The following is a 20,281-nucleotide window of genomic DNA, read 5'->3' on the forward strand; positions in this document are numbered from 1 at the left end:
TCCCTTTGCCAGTATGAAAATAGATACTTCTTTATTATGTGTGTGGGAATGAATATAATCATGTGCCTAGAACAGGGCCTGACATAAAATAGGATCTCAACAAATATTTTTAAAAGAACATATCCAAGAATGCCTATTGCACTTGCTTGGTAATATCCATAACCTCCTAAGGAGGTTTTCAATAATATATATATTTTTAAAAAATGAACTGCAAAGGCATTTGTTAAGAAGGCAGTATTCTGTCACTTTTATTTTTTAACACTTTTTACAGTGAGTAATAGGATTAGGGTATATACAATATATGTAATTCTTATCTCTAAGTATAGTTCTGGCTTTGTCATCCATTTTAGTTATCAAAATTACGTTCATAAATGTAAATGTATTAAGAATTCTTCCTCTTGATTCATTTTTTTACTTTATCAATCTCTTCAATATCCAAATTATCTGCGATTCTGCTGAAATTCTTTTTATCTTTCATCTTTCTACCTACTGATGTTTTCTCTTTCTAATTAGTCTAAGAAGCATACTAAGATCAAGATAATATCTTTAGTGTCTTGATTCTACTTATTACTTTTAGAGGTTCTGGATGGGGGGTTTAAAAACTATCGTGCTGGGGCTCCTGGGTGGTGCAGTCAGTTAAGTGTCCGACTCTTGGTTTCGGTTCAGGTTGTGATCTCAACGTCTCAGGGTTGTGAGACTGAGCCCTGCATGGGGCTCTGCACTCAGCAGGGAGTCTACGTGAGATTCTCTCTCCCTCTCCCCCACTTTCTGCTCCACCCCCTCCTGCGCACGTGCTCTCTCTCTCTCAAATAAATAAATAAATACTTAAAAATAAAATAAAAACTATCATGCCAAGTGGAATTTAAAAAACAGAACAAATAAGCAAGGGGAAAAAACAAGACAGAGAGGCAAACCAAGAAACTGACTCTTAACTACAAAGCGATGGTTACCAGAGGGAAGTTGGTTGGGGAACGGGGGAAATAGGTGATGGAGACTAAGAATTGCACTGGTTGTGATGAGCACTGGGTGTTGTATGGAAGTGTTGAATCACTCTATTGTACACCTAAACTAATATTATACTGTATGTTAACTAACTGGAATTTAAATAAAAACTTAAAAAAAACTATCTTGCCAATCTCTCTTGCTGATCATTTATCAATCCCAACATAAATAGGGTGTATAATAAAGGATGCATTTACTACAGAACCTCATAAACATCTAGAAGTTAAAAAGTTACATTTAGTAGAGTAATAATAATGTGTTCTCCTGATCTGTCTTTACTGAAACTGGACATCACTTTTATGGTTAATCTGAAAATAAATTACATGGGATGATAGGTTAGCAGAATTTCATAAACCTCAAAAGTAGATTGGACTGAATCTGACATTTACAGAGAAAGATGGACACTACTGTATCCAAAAAAAAAAAAAAAAAAAAAAAGCCACAACCAAGTATTTCCATTGGTATCCATCTCCTTCTCTTTCTTTCTGGCCAGATTCAGTATCTTTCAAGTAAACAGAGACTCCTGAAAGTTTTTTGTCCCAACCTGAAAATCCATTTTAAAGGAAGTGAGAATAGTTCTTAGTGTAAGAACTGACAGAGATAGTAAGGGTTCCTTTTCACAACTCATCTACCTTCTTGATTAATATACTTTTTATTGCTTTCCCAAGGGTGCAAAAAAGGAATAGCAATTCCTTTGTAACTTACTGTGTGCCCAACACTACATTCCTCAAAGACTGTATGATACAGGTATTACTATGCCATTGTAATTAGAGGAAACTGAGACTCAAAGACTTTACCCAACGTCAGACAATTCATTATGTTGTTGAAGCTAACATATCCCAAAGCCCATGTTCTTTCTCCTATACTATGCTGCCTGCAGAATACAGAAAGTAAAGCTTTCTAGGAAAAAAATGGGAATACACTCCTTTCATATTTCCCTAGCCAAAAATGTTGGTGCGTAATCCTGTTGTGTTGAAATTCACCTTCCACATCTTTGAACGTTTTCATTCAATTCACTCTGAAGACTTGTCTCTGGTAAGCTGCAACTTTTTCGTCCTCTTCTTTTCTCTCATAACGTGCTCACCCTGGCCAAGTGCACAGAAGTCTTCTTCAAGAGGTTTGGCTGACTGATGTTTCAAGCCCTCTTTCCGACATAAACCGGAATCGTAGCATATCATCTATAGAATTGTTGCAGGATCTTAAAATGGATGGAAAAGATACTTGCAAAGCAAAATGAACGCAAAATTCCTCTAGATGTTTATGGTCTGTCTCTTTTACGTTTCCTTCTCATATCTAATTTCTTGAGCTACCAATCTTTACTGACTCTTCCCAAAGTGTTTCATCTCATTTTCATGGACATAACTTCCTTTATACTCATATGACATCGGAGCACTTCATATTTTATTAAAACACATAATTACAAGAATAGTAAGTACAGCTGACAGGTTCTGCCTCTTGGTAAACATCTAACTTTCGACTGGTGGGAGCAAAAGCATGAGACATTCTTGAGCTTTGAGCACTCAGGAGAGCTGTAGATCTCGGTTTAGGTTTTACAGAAGGAAGGGATGTTTTCTGTTATATTGGTGAGCTGGTTAAGTGGAGGCCAACTAGACAATCTTGATTTTGAAGTCATGTAGGCCCGGATTCAAACCCTGGCTCTACGATGTTGGTAAAGTTAGCCTCCAGATCTAAGTTTCAAAGTCCTCATCTATCATGTGAGAATAAAAATCCCTCCTTAGGATTTACCACAAGGTTGTCGTGAGATTAAGTCAGAGGTGCCTCTAAGCTGTGGCACACGGTAGGCGCTCGAAACAAGCAACCGCTGCAGCTGCTGGTCGTGGTGCTGATCCTACAACAGCAACATACGCCACGGCTTCTCTAAACCCCAATCTTGTAACCAGACACTCCCGAAGCTTTGGTCTCAGAAATATAACGTCCTAGAAGACCCTGCCACATGAATCTTTCATAAGCAAATCGGTCATGTCTGAAGTAAAACTCTTCTTTTCCCAAACCTGTTCCTCTTCTTATATTCCCAGTTTTGGACGGAGGCGTCGGCTTCTACCCAAGATCAAGAAAACTTCCAGGCCTCTGTTGTCTTCACTTACTGCCCCCTCCCCTCCTGCCCGAGGGATCCAAGATGAAGATCCATCTACTCAGCTCATCCTATGAAGCTGCTGCCCGAAGACTCTTCTAATTCACTCCTTTATGCTTCTACTGTATCCTCATATCACTCATAAACCTTGGTCGTTTTTATATCTGCCTTTTATCAACCACTTTGAACGGTAAGCTCCTTGAAAGTGCCAGGTATGATTTATTCCTGTAACCCCAGTGTGGCTAGCACACTGCTTGGCATATAGTAGGCACTAAACAAATGTTTGCTGAATAAATTAATACAGTTTTAGCCACATCTGCACGGCACAACAGAGCCCTGATTTTCCCGTTAATTCTCAGCTTTCAAGTAAGAAATATAGTGAAGCACAGCTGCAGCTGGGGCCTAAATGACCCTTTTGGGGATTTTCTCTTGTTGTTAGGTTCAACCATTAGCAGTAATTTTTGCTGTAGCAATGTTTGCTCTGGTAAATTCCGGGAAACTAAATGGTGCTAATCATAAAAATAGCCTTGATTATGCAGTTTTTGTTGGAATTTGTTTACTGGATTTGAATTTGGTTATATATATTTTCAGACTCAGTTCTGTTAGAGAATAGAAGAGAGTTGCTTTTTCTCTGGAGGAGAAAGACCTCAAACTAACACTTTAATGTTTAAAATTCCTAACTCTGTGCCAGCCATCCAGATGGCTTTCAGCAAAAGCATCCCCTTCTTTGCAAAGGCATCTCTCTTTCCATCTTCTGTCAGTTGACTTCTGTGTGTCCTTGTTTTGCAATGTTAGGCCGCTTCGTCTCTTTGCTCATCTTTATAATGGGAATAACAGCATCTTCTTCCTAAGGTTGTTGGGAGAATTTCCAGGAGTGATATCTTCAAAATATTAATCACAGAGCTTAAAATATGCAAAAAGGCCGGATGACTTTATGACTATGATCGTTTTCACTATCCCTGGCTTCTCCAAGGCAATGCCAACAAAAGCAGCATGGGTTTTGGGGCTGGAGAGACCAGGGCCCCAAAAGAGAAAAAACAACTTCACAGTTGAACGATAGCCAGCAAGTCATTTAGCATACATCTTCTGTGCTCCCCTCTTCTATAAAATGGCCCCAAAGATACCAATCTCATAGTGCATTGAGAGGATTCAAAGAAATAAAGTATGTAAAACATCCACCATGATGCCTGGACCAAGATATCTACTGATTTCTCAAGTCATTCAAAATTTTCTTGTCACTCTTTGTGCTCGGAATGTTATCTGATATTTCACTTCTTTCTACTGTCTAGCTAACTAAAGCAAGAACCATCTACCATCTATATCTAGGTTGCTGATATGGCCTTCTATGTTCCCTGCTTTCAAGCACTCAGCTCCTCAGATAATTGGTAATACTTCTGGCAAATTATTTTCCTAAAATTCTGACTAGATTGAAGATTTGCCTATAAAATTTTTGTAACAATTCAAACTCATCTTTTCCCCTCTTAAAAACTTCTAGCAATTGTGGTAGACAGTTTATAAATGAGCATTTGATTTTACAGTATTTTAATACCTTCTTTAGATGTGTGTGTGTGTGTGTTTTTTTTCCTACCCATTCCTTTTAGAAAGTATACTCCTGAAAAGCAGGGACCCTATCTCCCACTATGGTAAGCAGGCTCTAAAATGACCCCTTAATGATCCTTCTTTCTGGGCAACCATGCTCTTCTGTAATCCATTCCCCTTTGAATGTGGGCTGGACCTAGTGACTCACTTTTAACAACCAGAATACAACAAAAGCGATGGGATGTCCATTTGAGATTAGTTGACAAAAAGACTATGATTTGCAGTATCTCTTTTGTCCTCTTGCTCTTGACAAATGATCTGCCAGGTTGCACGTGGCTCTATGGAGACGCCTACATCATAAGGAACTGATGTTTCTGGCCAACAGCCAGCAAGGACCTGAGGCGTGCCAAAAGTCACATGAGGGAGCTTGGAAGTGTATCTCCCGTGTCCTGCCAACAGCTGCAAGTGAGCTCGGAAGCAGATCTTCCCCCAGCTGAGCATTCAAATGACTACAGCTCTGGCTGACACCTTATTTGCAGCCATGTGACAGATCTTGAGTCAGAGGCATCTAGTTAAAAGGACCCACAGATAGTGTGATGTATAAACATTTCTTATTTTAAGTTGCTAAATTGTGGTGGTAATTTGTTATACAGCAATAGAAAGGGGGTACTGTCATAGCAAATGCAGAAAAACGAGGAAGTGGCCTTGAAAATAGGCAGTAGAGGAAGGCTGGGAGGATTCTGAAGAGTATATTAAAGCAAGCCTGAATCGCCTTGAACACACTGCGAATGGAAATCCGGGGGGCGGGGAGGGGGTTCGTGTAGTGGAAGGAAGCTTAACAACATTATCACCTTCTATAAGGAGAAAGCTGGAAAGGTCGCTAGTGAATGGAGTGATCTAGCTAATCAGACTTCCAAACACATGTTGAAGGTGCTGCCGGATTTCTTCTTGCTGCTTAGGGTAAAATGTGACCGAAGAGAAAAATTGAGAGGACCATTAAACAGAAAGAACCAAGACTTCATGGCTTTGCACACCTTGATTCTAAAAATAAGAAAAAGTTTCCAAGCAAAGTTCAAAGCCAGGGTATGGCCAGGAGAATATGGTCTAAAAATGAAGCAGAGGGTGGAACTAACATCTTTTGTTAAGAATGCTGAATTTAGGTATGGAGATGCCTCAAAAAACTAAAAATAGAAATTCCATTACTGGATATTTACCCAAAGAATAAGAAAACATGAATTCAAAAAGACATATGCACCCCCATATTTACTGCGGCATTATTTACAATAGTCAATATATGGAAGCAAGCCAAGTGTCCACTGATAGATGAATGGATAAAGAAGTTGTGCATTTTGCACACACAATGGAATATTACTCATTCATAAAAAAGAATGAGATCTTGCCATTCATGAATGGACCTAGATGGTATTATGCTAAGTGAAATCGGTCAGAGACAAATACCATATGATTTCACTTATATGTGGAATCTAATAAACAAAACCAATGAACAAACAAACGATAAGTAGAAACAGACCCATAAATACAAATAATAAACTGATGAATGCCAGAGGGGAGGGAGGTAGAGAGATGGGTGAAATAGGTAAACGGGAGTAGGAAATACAGGCTTCCAGTAAGGGAACGAATAAATCATGGGAATAAAAGGTACAGCATAGGGAACAGAGTCAGTGGTACTGTGATAGTGTTGTATGGTGGCTACACTTGGGGTAAGCACAGCAATATTTATAAACTTGTCAGATCATTACCTCAAATCATTACGTCAAATCACTTGTCAATTCACCTAAAACTAATGTAACATCGTGTGTTGACTATACTCAAATTTAAAAAAAAGAAAGAGAACTGAAAGCAGGTACATGTACTATAATCTGTAACACTCAATTATGAAAGCAATTTTCAACCACAGTTTCTTAAATTTTACTTTTTGGAATATACTAATCTTATCCATCTCAAACTCTATAATCTTTCCCCCTTCCAACAATTTTACTATATTGAATTTGTGGTGAGTATTCAAATATCAAATATTTTTTAAAAGATAGCTTCATTTTCTTTCTTTCTTAGAACAAAGTCCCTTAAAATAGTTGTTTCTAATTATAATTACATTGATTGAGGAACATGAGCCATAACCCCCCCCCAAAAGAATTCTGAACTGAGGGAAATCATATTTTTTTTTTATAACATGTAGTATGCAAGTCTGTCATGTGCCCTAAAGAGAGACACACTATTTTCCAAGGCTGTTCACCCTACACACATCATTAAAAAGGTAATCTGAAAGAAAGGCCATGAGTGTCTCTGCTCACAAGACACCCAGAGAAATCAGAGATCCATAGAGGAATTGTCTCCCAACTGATATCTACCCTTGCTTCTGTACCATTCTGGCTTCTGGTGAATTTTTCCATTATTATGATTTTCCCTCAGCTACACTAATCAGTGTGATCACAGTGGCTAGGACCAAATCCATTCAGTCTATTTCATATAATTAAGACCACTATTAAATGAAGTCCAAGCAACAGAATGAGTTCAACTTGCAGTAACTGAGATCAACCATATTCCCCAGGCTTTCAGACCCTACTGGCTAAACAAATCCTATAAACCATCAGGGTCTACCTTAGAAATTCAGATGGCTTTCTCCTTAAGCTTCTTTATTTATTCCACTTGGCCCAAGGTATTAATCCAGATATAGCAGGATGTATCGGTGATTGCATAAACCTGGTATTGGCCCACAAGAATAAAGTCTAGGATTTAGGGTAATTCTACCACCTAAAACAACCCTGGCCAGCGAGTTGAGGTTGATCTGAATGCCTTCCAGGACTGAGATGGTGTCCCTCACCACTTAAAGTCAGGAACAAATTTTATACCACCTTATCTAATTAAATGAGTTCAACCCAAGAATAATTGCCTGCACAATGCATATAAAAAACAAGTCAGCTATTACTTTGGAAAGCAACCATTAGTAAGCAAGAATAGCCTCATTTTAGAAGGACCTCTAGAATCATCTAAGGGCTGTAAGATCTAATGATGGTGTTTCTTTAAATACATGAAGGCCTCTTACAACCACCCCAAGGTGAACCTATGTGAGCAGACCAAAGAGTCTGACCAATTGCCACAATCTGTTTCCATAATTTGCCATCCCAAACTCAACCTATTAGTTTATAATTTTCCAAGTGACAGACCAAACAGTTAGGTCACTGACAACAGCTCAAGAGTCAGTAAAACATTTAACACGGTTCATCAAGGGGAGTATTACCCAGACCTATAGGAATGGCCTTGAGTTATGCCCATTGAGCAAAATGACCATGTCCATTTTTGGGTCTGCATAGCTGGTACTGAGTTTGGAAAGTCTAGTAGACAGCTTAAAACAGCTTAGCTTAACCATCAGTGAACCCAAAACCAGGCATTTAAGGAAACCTCTATGAACTGAGGGCCTCACTGAGATAATGGCCTTGTTTCAACAGACAAAATAACAGATAAATTTCCCACAAAATGGAAAGCTGCTACTTGTTTATGTAAATCTAAGATGCTGCTGGGAGAGCTCATTAGCTTTCTTGAATTTATCATTACCATTTGACAAGCAAGGTTTATTAGGCCCTTCTAACCTTATTGGTCAGTGAGTTCAAGTTGACCCATATCAAACTGAGAATATTAGACCAGAGAGTCACGAGGCCTTCATGGGTCAGACATTCAGTTTCAGTCCTGGTAAGAGCTTAGTAGAAAGTTAATAGCTGCCTTTTTTTTCTTCCTTTTCTGGTTGCTCCATCAGACATGCAGCATTGTTATGTTGGGAAATGGCCCGAGTAGTCTGGCAGCCATGATGTGTTTAAAGAAGCTGTGATTTCTCCTTCTTTTTCTGAGAGTCTATATTGTTTCTGCTGGCCCACCCAAGAGAAAACAGGGAAAATGTTTTCTCTATTGTCCTACTATTACTGTTCTACATTGCAATCCCTGAATGAGAGAATCTCCACTGGCACTAATGAGACAGAGAAGGGAAGGTGTATAACACATCAATTCCACTATACATTGAGCAGTGGAAGCCATAACAGTATTACATTGCATCTGCCCAAAGGGTTCCATCCAAAGGCCATTTTGCTTCCCTTCCCACTGTGAACCCTGCCCAAACCACATCAGTTGAATTTGGGCATCCTTCCTCACTATGTGACCAGGTGAGATGGTGATCTGTAAGCCAGTATCCACACAACCATGAAGTTGTGCCTCCCCTCCCAAAGTTCTCCAGCATACTCAAAGGGTTCACATAGCATCTGGTCTCTCTGGAGGACAAAGATCTCATCCTGACCCCTAGTCACCTTCCTCCTTACAGCAGCTGAGTTCAGGGTAGAGAGAGGAGGCATCAAGGGGCATAGAGGTAGAGGGCAGCTCTGTACCAGTAATAAGGTGCATTTATTTTCAGTTTTGAGCAGTGCAGTGGTTACTTGTGTTTTAACCAAACTTTCAACATCTACCGCCTGAAGCACTATATAAGGTGTCATCATTACTGACACAACCAAGTTAGCTTTGGACAGTCTTTGACCCAGCAGCCACCGCCTTGACTCCCACAGCAGGAACATAATGTTATGGAGGCCATCTCAACCTGGAGCCCAATCCCAAGTTTGGTTAGAACATAAGGGATGGGCAAGTTTTCCAAAGTGGTAAGGCTAATTTTAAGAGTTTAGCTGGACTGTTGTGGGACACTTTCTTATTCTCCAGCAAGTTACTTTCATCAGCACTGTAGGCCAGCCGGGTCCCAAATACTCATCAATGGTTTCCCACAAGAGTCTGTCTATCTCAGAGAACTCTCCCTGACAGGCCCGATATGCCTTTGCAGCACCCAAGACACTGCAAAAAACTTTGAGACCTTTTAGTGTCTCAGTGACTACAGCTGGCATGAAAAACTGCAGGAGGGGCTGAGTCAAAAGGCAGCCCAACTGTTGCTCTTTCTCCCTAAATTAGCATTATACGCCTTGCTCCATTCTCTCCACAGTGAACTCACTGAGGCTATAAGGATTTACCAGGCTTCTGATGGTGGCAATTGCAAATCCCCTCCTTTCAAAAAGTTAGGTGTCAGTGTGTTTCTCTAGGACTGTGGTCTGAACAAGGTCAGAACATTCCTCTAACCCAGAATGGGTCTTTGTACTAGTTGATACAGACTATCATATCTTTGTGTTGATTCCTCAAACTCCAATTTCTGAAGAGTGATGAGAAGAGGGCCAGATGATACCTGCACAAGCAGGCCTGTCCGGAGAGGACCCCAGAGCTCAGGGTAACCTGCACCTTTTATAACAGGCAATGTCACCACCCCTGCTCCAGAAGGGAAGACTATCTCTGTCTTCCAAGACTGTTCACTACACAAACATTTGATAGTCCAGAACAAAGGGCAGTCAGTGCCTCAGAAACGTGAAAGCGTCGTGGAGAATCGTTTCCCAGTTATTATTTAATGGGGAAAAAAGCCTAGAAATTCAGCTGATTTTTAACGTCCCAATGATATTTTTCAAATTACCTTTTCAAAGACTGTCCAACTAGTATTCCTTTCCACATACTCTGCCTGCAGGTAAACTGGTTTTTTATTTCTTGAACATATCCAATATTGCCCTGCTTCTAGGTTACAGAAAACAAACAAAAACAACAAAAAACTTCTTGCAAATAAATACAAAACCACAAATCTAAATTCGTAATTTCATTTTGTATGTCCTTAGTTGTGATGACTCTTTCACACTATGGTTATTTGGCCTTTTGACAGGTTGCCTTGAAAGGGCTTTAAGCTCTTTACGATATATATTTATTATTTCCAAAACAAAATAGCAAGCCTCTTGGGAGTATAAACTATATTTTTCCATGACTCAATATTCCTAATTCAATTCCTCTTAACAAATGCTACCTACTCACTAAGACGTAAATGCCACTGTCTTTAAGTCCCTGATAAATATATTCTATATGAGGAGGGAACCAAAGATCCTTATTTTTCCCCCTGAGATCCAGAACTAAACAGTCAACAGACCAAAGTAGACCTCTGTAATTCAAATGTCACACTGCAATTTCAAATTGGCAGCCTTCCTTGCGTTTCATTTTACTTGCCAAGGAAACAATGAAGCACTTATTCTGATGCCAGCAGAACTGTGGGAAGAGACTAAGAGATTTGTATTTCCCCGAATTTTTAATCTGCAAAAGAGAACAGCTACAGGGACCAAAGTGGCACATGTTATTACTATTTTAATAATTCTATAATTATACAACTAATTGAATCTTGGAAAATATGGTGTGTACATATACAAATTGGCTCACATGACTGCAAAAATGCTAACAGATTATTAGTTAGAACCAGAAGTTACAGTTATAGAATTTATAGTAAATGAAAAGGTAAAATCAATACAAACATCATTGACGATATTTCTATGGGTTATCTATGAATTAATGATAAATACAATCTTAATTTTACAACTTCCTTTGAGAGAGAAAAATTCTACTCCTTTCCTCATGGCTATCTGATTGTTCGTGGCCGAAATTCTTTCTTACAAAGTCTCTGCAATACCAGGACTGAAAGGTCAGTTTTCCTGGCATCTTTAAGCTGGACAGCTCTGGCTCTGATTGCGTCTAACCCCTTCCCACAACTCCCTAAATCCTAGACCTGATACAATCCATATTCTGTTTCACTAGGTCTGAGGCTGGGTGGAGAAATCTGGAATTTTGAAGAAGTACCATGAGATTGTCACATTGAGTCAAGTTTGAGACATGGAGTCTTAACGTCATTTTGTAAGTCTTAAAGAGCAGGAATTAGGTAATAGTCATTTTATATCCAGATAACTGCTAAATATAAGAATTGTACATGGCAGATATTAATTTTTCATTAAATATTGAGTTGGCAGGAAGCATATTTATATAACACATAGACAGTATATGAATAATGATATCACCACGGCCAATGAACAACCTAGTTCAAGAAAAGGAGCAGTATCACTACTTTCTACTAGTCCTCTGTGTGTGCTTTCCTGCTTCTACTTCAGTTGCTTGCCCTTTAAAGTAATCCTGCTGAATTTTATCATTCTTGGTTTTTCTTTGGTTTCACCATATTTATGTAGAGCAAAACAACGTGTCATTTATTTTTAATCGTTTTAAACCTCCTATCAGTGAAACCATATTGTTTGTATGCTCCTGTGCCTTTTTGATTTTAAATGGTGTGTTCCTGGGATTCCACCAGTTGTGGTGAGTTGCTGAACGAACCTCTGCATGTTATTCCACTGTATGAATGTACTACAGTATATTTACCCAATCTCCTGTTGATAGAAATACCAGTTGTGTCCATTTTTTTTCTCTTACAAGAAAAATATTACAACATACCTTACAGCCCATGTATATAAGAGTTTTACTAATTGTTTATTAGCTGGGACTACTTTACTAGATGATGTCAAATTGTTTTTCAAAGTGGATGGATGGGTCACTTAATATATCCTATGAGCAGAGAATAATAGTGCCTTTTACTCTATTATCCTCATCAAAACTTAAAATAACCAACTTAAATCAATTCAGTAGATAGCAAATGATATTTCATTTTGGTTTTTAATTTTCACATTTTAATTGCTAATACGTTTGGGCATCTTTTCTTATGTTCATTGGCCACTGAGGTTCCTCTTCTATAACATGAGCATTAAAGCCAATGGCCATCTATATTCTTTTCTTATTGGCTCCTAGAAGTACTTTTTATATAATTCTCTTTCACTTATTTATTTTTCAAATATTTTCTTCCAGCTTCTGGGTTGGCTTTTTGCTTCCAGATGAACAGAAGTTCTTAATTTTATTTATTTATTTATTTATTTATTTATTTATTTATTTATTTAAAGATTTTATTTATTTATTCGACAGAGATAGAGACAGCCAGCGAGAGAGGGAACACAAGCAGGGGGAGTGGGAGAGGAAGAAGCAGGCTCATAGCAGAAGAGCCTGATGTGGGGCTCGATCCCGGATCGCCGGGATCACGCCCTGAGCCGAAGGCAGACGCATAACCGCTGTGCCACCCAGGCGCCCCTGAAGTTCTTAATTTTAATATAGTATATTTTCTCAATCCTTTCTTTTATGGTTTTGCATTCTTAGGTGTTTCATGCAGCAAAACCACTTCTTACACTGAGGTTATAAAGATATTCTTCTATGGTGTCTTCTAAGTTTTATAGTTTTACTTCTTGCATCCGAGTAGTTAATCCACCTGGAGTAAGCTTTCGGGTACAGACTGAAATGGTGGTTGCAATTTCACCATGATTCCTTCACTGAAAAGCCTAACATTTCTCAACTCAGAGTGTTATCTGTGTCACTAATCCAATTTTCATATGTGTGAGGGGCTGCTTCTGGGCTCCTTGACCAACCTGTTCTTTCTTTTGCTCCAGAGACTAAATTTCTACAGTTTAATAATAAATATCTCTTTTCTAAGGCATGTTACATGTCATGGTTATTTCTGGTGCACTGTTCTTTCCTACAGATTTTAGCGATAGCTTACCAAATTCTATTTTTAATTCTTTAGAATTATTTTTACTGGAATTGCATTGAATGTATAAATCGACTTAGAACTGACTCAATTAAACTATTGAGTCTTCTGATCCATGAACAAGGTTTCTTTACCCTTTCATATAAGTTTTCTTCAATATATTTCAATACAATTTCTTTCTTTCCGTAAGGGTCTTGTCTAGGTTTTGTTAGACAAGGTTTTGCCTTTAACTAAAGTAATTAATAATTTATAAATTATATTTTCTCTCTGTGGACACCTTGAAATAGATGCTATATTTTATATTGATTATGTATCCAGCAGATTTGCTAAAATCTTACAATATTGCTAATAATTGATCTATAGGTATATTTGAGGTTTTCCAAAGAGATGACCACATCGCCTGCAATAATAACAGTTTTATTTCTTCCTTTCCAATTTATTTCTTTTACTTCTTCTTCTTGCCTTCCAGTATGATGTCAAATTCAAGTAGTGACTGATTTTCAAATATTAATACTTGCATTATTGGCTAAACTCAACTTGGCTATAATATCTCTTTTATATGTTCTTGGATATGATTTGCCAATATTTTATTAAGGTTTTTTTGTGCATTTTTTTGTGTGTGCATATTTATGAATAGGATAGGCCTGTAAGTCTTCTCATCAATATCTGGTTTTGGTACCAAGTTTATACCTCATTATCCAATACATCTCACACTCTCAAGGTTTTACTTCCTGGTATCAGAGTTGAACTACTTCTATTTTTGTCTTCTGGAATAAGTTATATACAACTGGAGATATTTGTTCCAGTTTGGTATAACTGATAAAATAACTGGGACCTTATCTTACTTTCCTTTCTTCTTTTTTCTCCTATTCCTTCTCACTTCCTCCCTGCCCCTTCCTTTTGCTCTTTGTTACTCATGGTGATTTAGTTCCCTGTGAGTTTTGTACTTTGAAATTGTAAGCTCATTTTTCTTGAAACTTTAACTTTTAAACTTGCTGAAGATAAATGATTTTGGGCACCTGGGTGGTGTAGTTAGTTAAGCAGCGGACTCTTGGTTTCAGCTCAGGTTGTGATCTCAGAGTCATGAGATTGAGCCCTAGGTTGGTTCAGCGTGGAGTCTGCTTGAGTTCCTCTCTCCCTCTTTTTCTGCCCCCCTTCCCCCACTCTCTCCCTCAAATAAATAAATAAATCTTTAAAAAAAAAAAGATGAATGGCTCAAGAAAGGACATGCTTTTTTTTTTTTTTCCTCCTGAAAGGTAGCATAAATTTAGGCTGCTGTGATCACAATGTCTCAGAAAAAAATTTTTCTTCCCTTCCACCTAGCATCAAGGTTTGGCATTGGCAATTTCTCATGCAGTCTTTGGAGTGGAAGATTAGATTTATTTTCATCTTATTGAGTAGTGTAGACCATGAGACTTCAGCTTTATGATGGAGTTCTCCAATCAGACATCCCACTTTGGCTGGGCCCTGGGCTTTGTACACTGCAACTCAAAGCAATACCAATTACAGTCTCATTATAATATACAGAACACTTAGGATAAATATAACATCATGAAAGTGAAAGAAGTCAGACATTAAAAAGTACATATTTTATGGTTCTGTTCAAATGACATTCTAATCTCTAGTGTCAGAAAATAGATTCAATGGTTTGATTTGGGCTGAGAGTAACTGCGAAGTTCTGTAAGGAAACTATTTGAGGTCATGAAAATGTTCAGTATCTTGACTGTGGTGGTGATTATTCATGAAACGGTCTGCCCACATGAGTACATTTAAAATTGGTACATTTTATTGTATGTAAGTTATCCCTCATTAATGTTAACTTTAATATATGAAACATGGATATATAATAATAAAAAAAATCAAGTTACCCACTTAAGACCTACACATAGTGACCTATGTCAATTTTATGTCAATAAAATGATTTTTTTTAAAGCCCCTTTAAGGACTGGAATTCCAGAAATCCATTAAGAGTTTTTACTACTACCCTTACTAGCATCAATATCAGTTTAAAATAAATGGAATCCTTATCAGACCTGTTAAGCCTCCATAATAAGGCTGCTTTAGAACACTGGGGTCTTTGGACAGGTCACCATTTAGTTCTTAGTGCTGATGAAAATGTATTTCTATGACTGATGGCTATTGGGCAGAAGATGGGTATGTATGCAGTACTTATCTTGACATCACTTAGGCCATTTCAACTATTCTATTGCATGTTTATTCAGTTATGACTAAAAACAAGTCATGTCAATGTGAGTCACCAAATTCCTGTTTCTAAGACCCAAAGGTTTTCAAGGAATGAAATATGTATATTCATTTTTTTCTGGTTTTACATGCAGACAATTTTGGTGCAGTGTGATAGAGATAGGGCCTTCTTGCAAATTCACGTTCTCTCAAAACAACTAAGATATGGAAGCAAAAGCCTATAGAAAGATGTGAAATCCCAAAGTGCCAAGGCAAGTCCAAATTATTCCTCAATCCCTGTCTCCAATCTCTAGTCTTGCCAGATCTGACATTCCTTTTACGCATGTACTCTGTGCCACTCTTCCCTCACTATCTCAGATTATGTTTCTAACTAAATTTTATTCTCATTTAACTCTACTCTCTAGTTTTCATCTTAGCATCCTTGAGTGATTCAATTCTGTTCAATTTCTCTCGTCTGCCCAGTGCTGCGCTCATGGCGGTGTGTATTAAAAATCAACCAGCTATTAAAACCTGTCATTGAAGAATTACAAGCTAGTGGGGGATATTTATGGGTAAATGATAGAGATACACACAGTACTATTGTTGACTCATACGGAACAGAGTCCCGAACTCAGCTGAGAAAGTCCAAGAAGGCTTTATAGAAAAGATACATAAAACCTAAATTGAGCCCTGAAAGTGAACAGGATTTGAGGGCACACAAGGGCGACCAAGAATGGGTTTAGGGAATGGCATTCCAGGAAGAGAAGACCAAAGGAGCAAAGGCATGGGGAAGCCACAGGATTCCTGTGGCCCACTCAGAAGTAAGGTTGATAAGGTCCATTTCTCACAGTGCCTTTTTGCATTTTATAACTTTTTGGTAAAAAATTATATTCAACTTATAAATGTTCTTAAAGTTGGAAAAATGCTGACATTTGTGTTTATTTCTGTGACATCTCTCAAACACTTCAAACTCTGTGATCCATCATTGTAATATAGAATTGTTCTAGCATGATTTCTAGGACGTACAAAGTCTATACTCTCAGGAATTTAATAGCATAGCAGAATTTGACAGAGTTTATTTAGTATTTTACATTTCACTCATGAATAAATATCATCACAATGTGGTAGTTGGAAAGAAAATAACATGAAAACATATGCAAATCACTTGCATTATGATAAACAATATAAAGAAAATGAGCTACAAAAAGATGACATTATTTAGGCAAAGGTTTCTATTCTAACCTCTATCTTCCCTTGATACGATCCATCTTCCTGTCTGTGCTCAATATCATAAATAATCATGTTTTCACATACAAAGAATATTTCTAAAGAGGGTCCTTCAAGTATAGGAGGATGTCTACCACCAAGGGATAGTGTGTGTGTATGTGTACAATGCTTAGGCTAGATAAAGCATGGATACACAGTCTTCAACTAAATGTTTTCCAAACATCTTATGATTCTGGGTTTCAACGACAATGACCAGTACTGTAGATTTTGGGATCACAAACTAAAGGATGTAATTAAATTTAATGATTTTAAAGATCCAGTCAAACTGGAGTCTATAAACAAGTTGTTAAAAAGGTTTTATATTTCTCCTATTCTTCAGGCTCCTCTCATCACCATAATCCAATCTCCATTTTAAATATACTTGATTTCTATTTTTAAGCTCCTCTATTTCTGTTACTGGCAGCTAAAGATAGTGAGAATTATTTTATTATTTGCAGTGTAATAGTTTTTTAGACATTTCACTAGGTCTACCATATAAATCATGTAAATAAGTGGTATTATAATTTAAAGATATGTGTATTTACTTTTTTGAAAAATGAAGAACTTTGTATCAAAAGATTCTTTCCTTAAAAAAATAAGGGGGGGGGCGCCTGGGTGGCACAGCGGTTAAGCGTCTGCCTTCGGCTCAGGGCGTGATCCCGGTGTTATGGGATCGAGCCCCACATCGGGCTCCTATGCTATGAGCCTGCTTCTTCCTCTCCCACTCCCCCTGCTTGTGTTCCCTCTCTCACTGGCTGTCTCTATCTCTGTCAAATAAATAAATAAAATCTTAAAAAAAAAAAACCCACTGGGTTTAAAAACAATGTGTACACTATATTGTATATACATCATACAGCCTAGTTGTTGAGTATCTTTTTCTCCCCCTTTAATATGAGTCACAAAATACTTAAAAGTGTTAAGGGTTAACAACATCCATGGCTAAACATTAGGAAGTGAGTACAACTTGCAGAACCCACACCTATAATATGTGCTATATTTCAGAATTAAATACTATTTTCAAATGATAATTTTCCCAACATTATTCAACACACAAAACACACAGCTCTATAGAAGTTCTTCGAGCACAGAGCTAGTTAATAAGACACACAGAATATTTAATTTCACACGTGAAGCAGAAAGGTGCAGATAAGCATTATTTTCCACCGAAAAAAACAAACCTTAAGGAAATAGTTGTTATTGTTATTGCTGTTGCCAGACACTCCTTGCAATTCAGCCACAGTGCTCTAAAACGGTTGACAACACAAATTAAAGAAGGCTTTTCCCCATTAAAGAGAGCAGCCTAATGATAAAGGGTAGAAAAAACACTGAAGTTCCGGTGCTTGCTAGAACACACACGTTGGAGAACTGAGAGAATGCCTCCCACTCTTAGTTTCTTAACATTATGAACAATGTAAAGTCAATTCACATTATTAAAAGGCCACCCATAATAATTGCAATCTCTGGTTCACACAACACAAGCTGTTTCCAACCAGGAACAGCAAACAGCATGAGTCAAATTTAACGTTATCCCTTTAATTTAAAGCTTTTCACCTAAAAATTATATTCTTATAAACCATTTAACACTTATGCAAACCATAGCTCCATTATATTTCTGACTCTTAATTATTACATGTTAACACAAGCAATAAAAATGCATAACCATGGAGGTAGCTGCTCTAAATTGTATTCAATACCTTAAAAGATTCTAAAAGCTAATGTTCTCATGATATAGTTATAATTATATTAATTTGCAGTAATGAAAAAAATTATGAAAGTGAGCTTAAATTATGCTTTAAGAGAAGGGGCCTCAGTCTCTAGAGTGATGATTAACCTTGTTATAAACTACTGCCTGAAGAGACTCTGACATACCATCTATAATCTAAGACTTTAAAATGCAATAATTATCATATTTTAAAAGCATATTTAAAGAAGCAAACCAAAATAATCCTATAATTTCAAAGTGCATGTAAAATAGTTTATTTTAACGTGAACGACCATATGCATTTTCTAATTCAAAAAAGTGGTACAGCACCAGTTCATACTTCATTTCTAGTGTGAGCCCACTGTATTTCACACTGCATAATGATCTCTGATAGAAACACATACCCACAATTTACACACATGACCCATGCCACACAAAACATATACCAGAATTACAACATCCCACCACTAACAGGCTAAACATTGACAGCTGTGGAGTATGAAAGGAGATTAAATTTGTTATTGAAAATGAAAATCTAGTTGAAAAATTTACCATACCCCCAGAATTTCGTGGGCTAGTGCTGACTGTGTGAGGGGCTTAATGAAATCCTCCATCGTTACCTTCCAGATTGTTTAAAAAAGAAAGAAAGAAAAAGAAAAGAACAATGATTCTATCATCCAGAATTGCAATCGCTCATTACAGATATATTCAGATCTACATCTTAAATGTTTCAATTGATCAGATTTAATCTTTCTCTTCTTTAAAGGATCCTTCCCCTCATTCTTCAACCTTTGTGCAGAGCCCTTTTAACTTTTTTTTTTTTTATCACAATGTTTAACAGAGAGTAAACAGAAACAGGAATATACATTAAAACTGATTTGGCTGTTTGCTTACTGTAAACTCCTCTAGTTTACGTATTTTGGGGGAAAAAAACCCAGAAAGTGTAGAAATTTAAATAGCGTTTTGGGTATATCTATATATTTTAAATTCTATTAGAGTACAACTTATAATGTCCTAAAGCATTAAAACAGCTACATGTAAGCACACACAATACATGATAAGGTATTCTTATTCCTAAATATGGTTTTGATAGAGAACTACTGTACTTTTACAATTTCTGGATATATTTCTCACATTGCAATGTTTCCCCCATAGTCAATTCAAGCAAGCAACTCCCCTCTATCAATGTGACAAGTTCCAAGTTAAAATCAACCTTGGATGATTTGACCAAAACCAGAAGCTATCTATCCTTCAGTAGACAATGCTGATCTAAGTGCTGGCTCTGGAAATTAGTTGGACGAACTCAGTTGTTCTGCATTTAATTAGAGGTTTTCCTAGCTGGCCCAGGGAATGTCACAGGGGATACTTTGAAATAAAAATGATTCTAACTTTGAAATCACAAGATGATTCCATAAATGATAAGGAAAGTGAGAAGCCAAGTGATTGATTACACAATTCAGGATTAACAAAGACATGTAAATCAATACATGGCTCAATTACACATAAAATTAACTCAGTTATTCAAGGATCATTTACCCATTGGATAACCAATGGTTATTGGTTCTTCTCACCTCTGCTATGTCTCTTGGACATTTTACTTTTCATTAACAGAGAGAAAGAGAGTAGATAAAAAAATAGGGACATATTATTCAAATTGATTTAACAATATTTGGAAGCATTTGTAAAAAAGGAATTTAAATCAAGTAAATAAATTAGAGTGAATTTTCATTATTTGTACAGCTTTCATCTCTCCTATGCACAGAATATTAACAATTGGTTTTAATTGAGCATATTTTGGCAACACACAAGAAAGGGAGAGAAATACAAGTCAGAGAGAAGCATGAGAGAGAAACAAAGAAAAAGGCTCCTTGACCTTTTCAGTAAAGTGAAGGTTACTTGGAATAACATAGTAGCAAGCATCTGATTTCTATTTCTACAACTTGAAGACAGAAGAAAAAGTTTAACCTAAAGCTAAACTCGAATTAAAAAAAAATCATATACTCAATTATTCTTCCCTTTAAGCCCT

General features: G+C 37.2%; 1 protein-coding gene across 1 annotated transcript in view; it reads right to left on the minus strand.

The window, feature by feature from the left end:
- The window catches only part of PPP1R9A (protein phosphatase 1 regulatory subunit 9A), a 298,537-nt gene that overhangs the window by 72,763 nt on the left and 205,493 nt on the right, over positions 1–20,281 (minus strand). The window contains exon 7 of the mRNA XM_040644262.1: positions 17,732–17,797. Within this exon, the coding sequence (XP_040500196.1) occupies positions 17,732–17,797 (66 nt within the window). The remainder of the gene's footprint in view (positions 1–17,731; positions 17,798–20,281) is intronic.

Source organism: Ursus maritimus, unplaced genomic scaffold, assembly GCF_017311325.1.
Source record: "Ursus maritimus isolate PB19 unplaced genomic scaffold, ASM1731132v1 scaffold_3, whole genome shotgun sequence".
NCBI lineage: Eukaryota > Metazoa > Chordata > Mammalia > Carnivora > Ursidae > Ursus > Ursus maritimus.